Here is an 11673-nt window from a genome sequence, read left to right as displayed (position 1 = left end):
GAACTGCCGTGGGGGGTGGAACTGCTGAGGGGGGATGGAACTGCTGAGGGGGGGGGGGGTGGAACTGCTGAGGGGGGATGGAACTGCTGTTTAATTTATAAAGAGAGGCTCAATTTATTCGCATGTTCTCTACTTATTAATTCAACATCTGCTAATACAATGAGAATGATCTCATTAGGGGACTTTCACTACTGAGTAAACTAATTCGTAAGGTCTTGACTTGTAAAATAGATTCACAACAATTATGTTATATGCAGCCAGCTGTGATAAATATATACTTAATAATTGAAGGCCGAGTGAATGGTGCCATTGCTCTCAGTTTACAACGTTGAACAACACTATGAATTTGACTCATATCTGGTTGATAGCCCTTTGTTTTGGCGTTGCCAAACCCGATATCAAAATGGTGGCACCTTATGAACCTGGAAACGCTGGAGCTGAGCCTTGTCTCAGACTTTGTGTCGGAACTACAGGAAAGGGTATCGAGCTTATTTAATCTTTTTTCAATTATTTTCATCATTATACCTATACCCAATGAAACCTCATGTAGGATTACTAGGTAACATGCTACTCAATGAGATTGCGCCATGTATACTATATCAGGAACCTCATGTAGGATTACTAGGTAACATGCTACTCAATGAGATTGCGCCATGTATACTATATCAGGAACCTCATGTAGGATTACTAGGTAACATCCTACTCAATGAGATTGCGCCATGTATACTATATCAGGAACCTCATGTAGGATTACTAGGTAACATCCTATTCAATGAGATTGCACAATGTATACTATATCAGGAACCTCATGTAGGATTACTAGGTAACATCCTACTCAATGAGATTGCGCCATGTATACTATATCAGGAACCTCATGTAGGATTACTAGGTAACATCCTACTCAATGAGATTGCACAATGTATACTATATCAGGAACCTCATGAAGGATTACTAGGTAACATCCTACTCAATGAGATTGCGCCATGTATACCATATCAGGAACCTCATGTAGGATTACTAGGTAACATCCTACTCAATGAGATTGCACAATGTATACTATATCAGGAACCTCATGTAGGATTACTAGGTAACATCCTACTAAATGAGATTGCACCATGTATACTATATCAGGAACCTCATGTAGGATTACTAGGTAACATCCTACTCAATGAGATTGCACAATGTATACTATATCAGGAACCTCATGAAGGATTACTAGGTAACATCCTACTCAATGAGATTGCACCATGTATACCATATCAGGAACCTCATGTAGGATTACTAGGTAACATCCTACTCAATGAGATTGCGCCATGTATACTATATCAGGAACCTCATGTAGGATTACTAGGTAACATCCTACTCAATGAGATTGCGCCATGTATACTATATCAGGAACCTCATGTAGGATTACTAGGTAACATCCTACTCAATGAGATTGCACAATGTATACTATATCAGGAACCTCATGTAGGATTACTAGGTAACATCCTACTAAATGAGATTGCACCATGTATACTATATCAGGAACCTCATGTAGGATTACTAGGTAACATCCTACTCAATGAGATTGCACAATGTATACTATATCAGGAACCTCATGAAGGATTACTAGGTAACATCCTACTCAATGAGATTGCACCATGTATACCATATCAGGAACCTCATGTAGGATTACTAGGTAACATCCTACTCAATGAGATTGCGCCATGTATACCATATCAGGAACCTCATGTAGGATTACTAGGTAACATCCTACTCAATGAGATTGCGCCATGTATACTATATCAGGAACCTCATGTAGGATTACTAGGTAACATCCTACTAAATGAGATTGCACCATGTATACTATATCAGGAACCTCATGTAGGATTACTAGGTAACATCCTACTAAATGAGATTGCACCATGTATACTATATCAGGAACCTCATGTCGGATTACTAGGTAACATCCTACTCAATGAGATTGCACCATGTATACTATATCAGGAACCTCATGTAGGATTACTAGGTAACATCCTACTCAATGAGATTGCGCCATGTATACTATATCAGGAACCTCATGTAGGATTACTAGGTAACATCCTACTAAATGAGATTGCACCATGTATACTATATCAGGAACCTCATGTAGGATTACTAGGTAACATCCTACTAAATGAGATTGCACCATGTATACTATATCAGGAACTACTACCTGGGAGAAGTATTATCACGATGGTCTGCGTGTAGATGTTGATATGACGTCATGTGACTTCAGAACTGACATTACACCGATTGTAACATCAGCGTTGAGTGGGGAGGGGAACCACTGGCTTGCCAGTGGGGGCTCTAACCCCTACTATCTTACGGCTGAGAAGTTCAGGTTATTTTACTTTATCAATTCAATGCTGGATAGTAAATTAATAATAAAAATTACCAAAAACTTTTTAGAGTTTTTTATTTTGGTAACACCGATTTCCCCAAGGATTTACGTCTTTTACGATATCAAATATGGAAATATACACGATATTTATGGGCCCAAAAAGTGGAGAATAGACTGGCAAGCTGTTGGATATACCTGCTAAAGAAATTTGGGATTCAACTAGTCGGGAAACAACAACGAGTCATCTTAATTCTGTAATGGCATTATGACATTTTCGTTCAGGCTCAATTTTTGTTTTATTTGTGCTCTATGTAAAGTTGTAAGATTTGTTTTAACTTTGAATTAGCTTCAAAGTTCGCTTTAAAGAGTGACTCCTTGTCCTCGAAAAAATAAAAAGATTCTCTGAGGAAGCTCATTCAAGAAAAAGCACATTCAATTCAATTTCATTCAATTTCATTCAAGGATATATAATATATATATACTATTCAAGGATACGCCTTCCTTTATTTCCAATTGTGCAGATCACCTCAAGTAAAGGATTCCAGCTACTGTTGTACTCACCATACACTCTATAGGTAGATCAGAGTAGTAACTTGGTGATAAGATGGGGGAGGGGGTTTCCAATGGTTACCCCCCCCCATAAGATGTGGGGGTTTCTAATGGTTACCCCCCATAATAACATATTATGGGGGATAACATCACACAAAGCTCTCCTCGACACGGTGTCAAGTTATAGCAACTATGTTTTTATAGCAACTCTGTTTTTATGTATTTTAATTCCCCATTTTGATAATCAAGAATTGCGCCCGTTGTTTTGTTTTGGCGGACGCTAGATTTCCATTCACTATAACTATAAGCTCTAATCAGCTGACTTCATAATAATAATATTATGCTTTAAATACGGGAAATACTTGTGATTCAATTCAATTGCCGTAGAACTGAACTTGTATCTGTAATTTAAGGAATTGTAAGCAAAAAGTAAACTATACTCATGTTTTATACACATCAGAACACTGCGAGTGTCATGTACAAATTGGGCTTATTACCTAATACTATATATTACTGCATACTATACATTAAAATACACTCGCGCCGCGCATTCACTGACCACAGGCTATATATATCACATCTCTGCAACCTGTCATGGTAACGGACGGAAGTAAGGAATGACGACACATTTGAACCCACCTACATCGTTCTCCAAAATCCCTCTTTTTCTTCAAAAACGACCATTCGTAACCTTTCACTATTGCTCTATACTATTGCCTTTTAACAAAAAGGTGTGAATGGAAAAAATGGAGGATTTGTAATTTTATGCTCCAACCTACAAGTGAAGAATTGACTGGCAGGCCGTTGAATTTACCTGCTAGAAAGAATCGAAACAAGCTGAATGCCGATCAATTCGATTGTTCAAATATGTATAATTGAAATATTAATGACACATGCGTAGAAAATGGTTTTTTGTTCACATTCCAAGATAAACCAAAATTAGGGACATTTTTTACATACAGACGATATCAATTTTGAATCGTTCGATGTCATGTTGGAGGGACAGAGGTGACTTGTGTGGCAGGGAAGAAAAGGAAGGACAGAGGTGACTTGTGTGTCAGGGAGGAAAAGGAAGGACAGAGGTGACTTGTGTGTCAGGGAGGAAAAGGAAGGACAGAGGTGACTTGTGTGTCAGGGAGGAAAAGGAAGGACAGAGGTGACTTGTGTGGCAGGGAAGAAAAGAAAAGACAGAGGTGACTTGTGTGGCAGGGAGGAAAAGGAAGGAACCAGCTGTCACAGCTGATAGTTTGTCTATTCATACTAATGAAGGACCCTAAAAATGTAAGATTGTTGTAGTGAAATTGTGGGTGGAGTCTAAAGAAAGAAACAAAGTTTCAGTCGCTTGGTTTGGCTGACAATGTTTGATGATAGGGACAATATATAATATATTTTTGGCAACAACGTGTACTGTTATATAATTAATAACCTTATTAAGTTATTATTGTGAGATCCTTATTTAACCCAATTAATATTCTTTCCCCCATTCTTCACTCTTTACAGTTTATAATCAGATAATGTAATATCCTGCGTTATTATTTCTCTAACGTACAATATTTATTAGCTGAATTGTAACTCATTACAAACCTTGTAAACCTTGTTACAATGAGTCTGCTGGTGAGTATTTATTATGTGTTATTTAATTATGTTTTATTGATTTATTGTTTTGGAGTTTTATTTTTGATCTGTACGTAATCTAGCTTACGTTGTTATATAATATTATGTAAAACATGATCCCTTCCGGGGTTTCTGCTTTAAAAATCAAACTACTAATTAATCCGATTAAATTAAAACGTATACAAAATTATACCCAAAGATATTACAATCTCTCATAATGTACCCTCCTTTACAGGATAGAAAAAGAAGGCAGAATTTAAGCGATGGACTTCCTGCAAAGAAAAGCGAGGTAATTCTGAAAATATAAGCATATGATTATTCTAGCTGATATCAATTTTTAATTATGTTCAAAAATGTCAGAGCTTTGTAAAACACTAACAGCCGTATTGAAGGTTGCCTTAGCGTTTTAAATTGTAATAACCCAGAAAGATAGAAACCAAAGTTTCAAAAAAATTTGAAGGCGCTTGTTGCTCATATGAAATGAAATTTTAAATTGTAAATGCTGTAAATCAAATGAATAATTTAACAATCCAATACAAAAATAGATATCGTGATTAAAATTTAAAATCATAAAGGAAATTACCCTTGATCCAAATAAACACCCTCTGAACAAAGACACGGTTTCCAAAAACTGTTTTTAATCCGTGCCTGCAAATCCTTTGCAAACGATCGCTCCTCGCACACAAAGATAATAGTTTTCCCAGCACATACTAGAGGAAGAGTTCTTGTGGTTGTGTAGTACAAAGTTAAATAAAACTGTTGGAGCATCTGGGGCTCTTGTTTTGCTATCAAGTTCATGACAATCAACAGAAAGTACACAATGTTAACCATAAGCCCCACCTTCGTTATACACGCTCTGGAAAGTTCTCGTCTCGGAAACACCCTAACCCTGTACTTCACATAGAACAGTACTCCACTAGATATCATAACTGGGATACATATCGGCAGCAAAAACCATAAAACCTTCGCCGCCTCGCTCTGCTCAGCCTGCAGACCATGCATCTTAACAACAGTCCACAGCGTAGGATAGCCCACAATAAAGACGGTGCTAACACAGCTGTGTGTGGCTGCGGAGACAGCTGTGTCCACCAGCCACGTGATGATGAGAAGTGCAGTGAACCCCACGGTTGTGGTGATGGAGATCTCGTAGAGAAGAGTGGAAATCGTTATCTGCTCGTCATATTGGGAGTTGTGGAATATAGCCAGTTGGTCTGTGGTGTAAGCGAAGGGGAGGTGGGTACCTTCACAGCGCCCTACTGTCCACATGTTTACCACCTGATGGGGTAGCTTTGTAAGGGAAATCTATCCAACGTTTGTCATTAATACGTGTCATTACATTTATTACATCGTTGTACGAACATTCCCAGATTGAGGGCCAGATTATTTATAGTGTTCTAGAAGTTTCCATAATCATTACATCACATTAACCTATACATTGGGCTGCAAAATGTTGAGTTAATTTGATATCATAGCATAATATTTCCACAACATATTGGTTCATTAAGATAATCAGATTTTCCTTAACTTTGTTCTTTACGGGGGGGGGGGGGGGGGGGGGCGGCCTCTCTATCAAACAACATGTAGTCTCGACCGGGCCAGCCAGGGCTAGACGGTTCTCTAATCCTAAAATGCGATCATTTGATTCCGAGAAAGTAGAGTAAATAACTGACCTGAATAAGACAGGCCACTGCAGTGACAATGTCAACTACTCCTATTCCAAATATAAGAGTGTTGTAGCGTTTAGTGTAACTGGGTCTATAGTACCACACTAGTGTCACGTTGCCTGGGAACGGTTAACTATTATATGGTGTGTATTAAATGCAGTGTAGTCACAACATTTAACCAGGTCCCAAGAGAGAGGACCCTTGAAGGGCTGCTTTAGTGTCGGTTAATTAGCAAATTACCAGTTATTCACTAGTTACCAACAAGTTACCAACAAGTTACCAACTAGTTACCAATTTGTTAATAACTAGTTACAAACGAGTTACCAACTGGTTACTAACTGGCTTATTACTGGTTACTAAATTGTTACCCACCTATGATCGTAAGCACGCTGAGAATAGTTGAACTGATACCAAAGAAATAGTATAGTTTGAGTATCGGGTAAGTTCCATTGCATTCTAACTCTCTAACCATCATCTGTACTCAATAATTTGTCAAAATAAAACTTTGAAATTATAAAACTGAAAAGATGAGAATATTCTAGTTCTCAAATAAACTGATTTACAACAACACACAACAACATGTTGTTTATACTTTATACTCGCAATCTTAACTCCCTCAACAAAATAACAATAATAATAAATTCTGCCGGTAAACAATATCAACTGACACATCAGTTCAACTGGACTGTTGTGCCAAATACCTTGCTCTAATTACTTCTAGTTCATTTTAAAGTGAATTCAGTAGGAATTCCGTTGGAAATCCATATCATAATTCATATCATCTTACAAGACATTTTAAGTAAAGACGTAATTCGTCAACAATCACGAACATTGAATCTTGTAAGCCCAAATCGGATTAAGAAAGAACGAGAATGATCACAAATAAACCGTCCAAAGCTTTTAACCTTGTTTGAAGCTTCAAAGTTACCTTCAAATTAACATTACCTAGCGTAGTGCCTTAAAGCTTCAATGATATGGTTATTAAGTTAACATTGTATAACATAGCTTTGCACTAGACTAGGACATTGTAAAAGTTAAAGCACCTGTCAGTCAACTCCCTAGTTTAAGAAGGCTAAACTAAACTCTTTAACTCGAGTGCTAACTACAGTGCTAACTAGAGTGCTAGCTAGAGTGCTAACTATAGTGCTAACTAGAGTGCTAACTATAGTGCTAACTAGAGTGCTAGCTAGAGTGCTAACTAGAGTGCTGACTAGAGTGCTAACTAGAGTGCTAATAGTATACGTTTTATGGAGTAACTAAGTAACTAGGCACACCAAACTATGACAAAAAGTGTCTCATTTGAACTAAATATCTCTAATTAAATATCTCTAATTAAATATCTCTAATTAAATATCTCTAATTAAATATCTCTAATTAAATACATCTAATTAAATATCTCTAATAAAATATCTCTAACATTCGGTAAAATAGAAGTACAGGCTTAGTAATCCACTGATTCCTACAGAACTGACCAGAAAGTTCTGAAGTCTGGCCCTCTCGTAACATCACGCACTAGATTTGCTTGATCACGCTCAATACAGCCTATCTCAAAATAAACTGCCTGAAAACTGAATACATTCTGGAAACTTCTAATCAAACTTCCGATACAAAATAAGAGTGCGTTTCACGAGAATAGTTATATTAGGAATTTTAACACCTTATAGCGAAGTCGTCAGTAAGTTACAGTAGCAGTAAGTTTTTTAGTCTTTAGTGACATTTCCCTCGCAATTCCTGTGCAATTTACCCTGAAGTTTCTATCGGAAGCAGTTAAATTTATCAGCCGCAAAGTAGATCCCCTGACGGGTCTTGAAATCGTTTACCGAATGAAGTTGTTGATTGAGAGTTAGAAATAGTTGTAGAACGTATTTCACCGATTAAATTAGTTATAGTATAGTATTCTATATATATAGAAACAAGGGCCACCTCTCTATACCGAGTATCACAAATAAAAAAGGAGGTACAAATACAGACTTATGTAACCGTAAATCAGATTTTGATTGAGCGCCAATGGAGTAATGAATATGTGATTTCATCCAATATTTGTAATACCTAGACAGATTACAGGCTACAGCACCAAATAGCGCAAATAATAAAGAAGAGTAGATACGGATCACAGATGCACATTGCACATAAGTAATAGGTATTGTCTAATGATAAGGTTGAAGGATAGGATATGATGATCATATATGTCACGTGATGTCACGTGATGTCATGCATTATCTAGCAGGGTACCCTATCTAATACAATATAACATTATCTAGCAGGGTACCCTATCTAATACAATATAACATTATCTAGCAGGGTACCCTATCTAATACAATATAACATTATCTAGCAGGGTACCCTATCTAATACAATATAACATTATCTAGCAGGGTACCCTATCTAATACAATATAACATTATCTAGCAGGGTACCCTATCTAATACAATATAACATTATCTAGCAGGGTACCCTATCTAATACAATATAACATTATCTAGCAGGGTACCCTATCTAATACAATATAACATTATCTAGCAGGGTACCCTATCTAATACAATATAACATTATCTAGCAGGGTACCCTATCTAATACAATATAACATTATCTAGCAGGGTACCCTATCTAATACAATATAACATTATCTAGCAGGGTACCCTATCTAATACAATATAACATTATCTAGCAGGGTACCCTATCTAATACAATATAACATTATCTAGCAGGGTACCCTATCTAATACAATATAACATTATCTAGCAGGGTACCCTATCTAATACAATATAACATTATCTAGCAGGGTACCCTATCTAATACAATATAACATTATCTAGCAGGGTACCCTATCTAATACAATATAACATTATCTAGCAGGGTACCCTATCTAATACAATATAACATTATCTAGCAGGGTACCCTATCTAATACAATATAACATTATCTAGCAGGGTACCCTATCTAATACAATATAACATTATCTAGCAGGGTACCCTATCTAATACAATATAACATTATCTAGCAGGGTACCCTATCTAATACAATATAACATTATCTAGCAGGGTACCCTATCTAATACAATATAACATTATCTAGCAGGGTACCCTATCTAATACAATATAACATTATCTAGCAGGGTACCCTATCTAATACAATATAACATTATCTAGCAGGGTACCCTATCTAATACAATATAACATTATCTAGCAGGGTACCCTATCTAATACAATATAACATTATCTAGCAGGGTACCCTATCTAATACAATATAACATTATCTAGCAGGGTACCCTATCTAATACAATATAACATTATCTAGCAGGGTACCCTATCTAATACAATATAACATTATCTAGCAGGGTACCCTATCTAATACAATATAACATTATCTAGCAGGGTACCCTATCTAATACAATATAACATTATCTAGCAGGGTACCCTATCTAATACAATATAACATTATCTAGCAGGGTACCCTATCTAATACAATATAACATTATCTAGCAGGGTACCCTATCTAATACAATATAACATTATCTAGCAGGGTACCCTATCTAATACAATATAACATTATCTAGCAGGGTACCCTATCTAATACAATATAACATTATCTAGCAGGGTACCCTATCTAATACAATATAACATTATCTAGCAGGGTACCCTATCTAATACAATATAACATTATCTAGCAGGGTACCCTATCTAATACAATATAACATTATCTAGCAGGGTACCCTATCTAATACAATATAACATTATCTAGCAGGGTACCCTATCTAATACAATATAACATTATCTAGCAGGGTACCCTATCTAATACAATATAACATTATCTAGCAGGGTACCCTATCTAATACAATATAACATTATCTAGCAGGGTACCCTATCTAATACAATATAACATTATCTAGCAGGGTACCCTATCTAATACAATATAACATTATCTAGCAGGGTACCCTATCTAATACAATATAACATTATCTAGCAGGGTACCCTATCTAATACAATATAACATTATCTAGCAGGGTACCCTATCTAATACAATATAACATTATCTAGCAGGGTACCCTATCTAATACAATATAACATTATCTAGCAGGGTACCCTATCTAATACAATATAACATTATCTAGCAGGGTACCCTATCTAATACAATATAACATTATCTAGCAGGGTACCCTATCTAATACAATATAACATTATCTAGCAGGGTACCCTATCTAATACAATATAACATTATCTAGCAGGGTACCCTATCTAATACAATATAACATTATCTAGCAGGGTACCCTATCTAATACAATATAACATTATCTAGCAGGGTACCCTATCTAATACAATATAACATTATCTAGCAGGGTACCCTATCTAATACAATATAACATTATCTAGCAGGGTACCCTATCTAATACAATATAACATTATCTAGCAGGGTACCCTATCTAATACAATATAACATTATCTAGCAGGGTACCCTATCTAATACAATATAACATTATCTAGCAGGGTACCCTATCTAATACAATATAACATTATCTAGCAGGGTACCCTATCTAATACAATATAACATTATCTAGCAGGGTACCCTATCTAATACAATATAACATTATCTAGCAGGGTACCCTATCTAATACAATATAACATTATCTAGCAGGGTACCCTATCTAATACAATATAACATTATCTAGCAGGGTACCCTATCTAATACAATATAACATTATCTAGCAGGGTACCCTATCTAATACAATATAACATTATCTAGCAGGGTACCCTATCTAATACAATATAACATTATCTAGCAGGGTACCCTATCTAATACAATATAACATTATCTAGCAGGGTACCCTATCTAATACAATATAACATTATCTAGCAGGGTACCCTATCTAATACAATATAACATTATCTAGCAGGGTACCCTATCTAATACAATATAACATTATCTAGCAGGGTACCCTATCTAATACAATATAACATTATCTAGCAGGGTACCCTATCTAATACAATATAACATTATCTAGCAGGGTACCCTATCTAATACAATATAACATTATCTAGCAGGGTACCCTATCTAATACAATATAACATTATCTAGCAGGGTACCCTATCTAATACAATATAACATTATCTAGCAGGGTACCCTATCTAATACAATATAACATTATCTAGCAGGGTACCCTATCTAATACAATATAACATTATCTAGCAGGGTACCCTATCTAATACAATATAACATTATCTAGCAGGGTACCCTATCTAATACAATATAACATTATCTAGCAGGGTACCCTATCTAATACAATATAACATTATCTAGCAGGGTACCCTATCTAATACAATATAACATTATCTAGCAGGGTACCCTATCTAATACAATATAACATTATCTAGCAGGGTACCCTATCTAATACAATATAACATTATCTAGCAGGGTACCCTATCTAATACAATATAACATTATCTAGCAGGGTACCCTATCTAATACAATATAACATTATCTAGC

General features: G+C 35.8%; 1 protein-coding gene and 2 long non-coding RNA genes across 3 annotated transcripts in view; 2 read left to right on the top strand and 1 right to left on the bottom strand.

Moving 5' to 3' along the window:
• The first annotated feature begins 293 nt into the window (after positions 1 to 293).
• Positions 294 to 2653, top strand: LOC134813559 (uncharacterized). The gene is made up of 3 exons (XR_010160034.1): positions 294 to 479; positions 2188 to 2365; positions 2468 to 2653. It is a non-coding gene; the product is annotated as an uncharacterized LOC134813559 (long non-coding RNA).
• Positions 2654 to 4176: 1523 nt separating this feature from the next.
• LOC134813018 (homogentisate 1,2-dioxygenase-like) overlaps positions 4177 to 11673 on the top strand; it is a 49832-nt gene continuing 42335 nt past the window's right edge. The window contains exons 1-2 of the mRNA XM_063820683.1: positions 4177 to 4528; positions 4764 to 4817. Coding sequence (XP_063676753.1) covers positions 4517 to 4528; positions 4764 to 4817 — 66 coding nt within the window. The 5' untranslated portion in view covers positions 4177 to 4516. The remainder of the gene's footprint in view (positions 4529 to 4763; positions 4818 to 11673) is intronic.
• LOC134813029 (uncharacterized) lies at positions 4729 to 6663 on the bottom strand. The gene is made up of 3 exons (XR_010159989.1): positions 6565 to 6663; positions 6199 to 6311; positions 4729 to 5803 (listed from the first exon to the last, which is right to left on the bottom strand). It is a non-coding gene; the product is annotated as an uncharacterized LOC134813029 (long non-coding RNA).

This window comes from Bolinopsis microptera, chromosome 3, assembly GCF_026151205.1.
Source record: "Bolinopsis microptera isolate Bmic1 chromosome 3, MBARI_Bmic_1.0, whole genome shotgun sequence".
NCBI lineage: Eukaryota > Metazoa > Ctenophora > Tentaculata > Lobata > Bolinopsidae > Bolinopsis > Bolinopsis microptera.
This window is presented reverse-complemented; position numbering and strand designations above follow the sequence as displayed.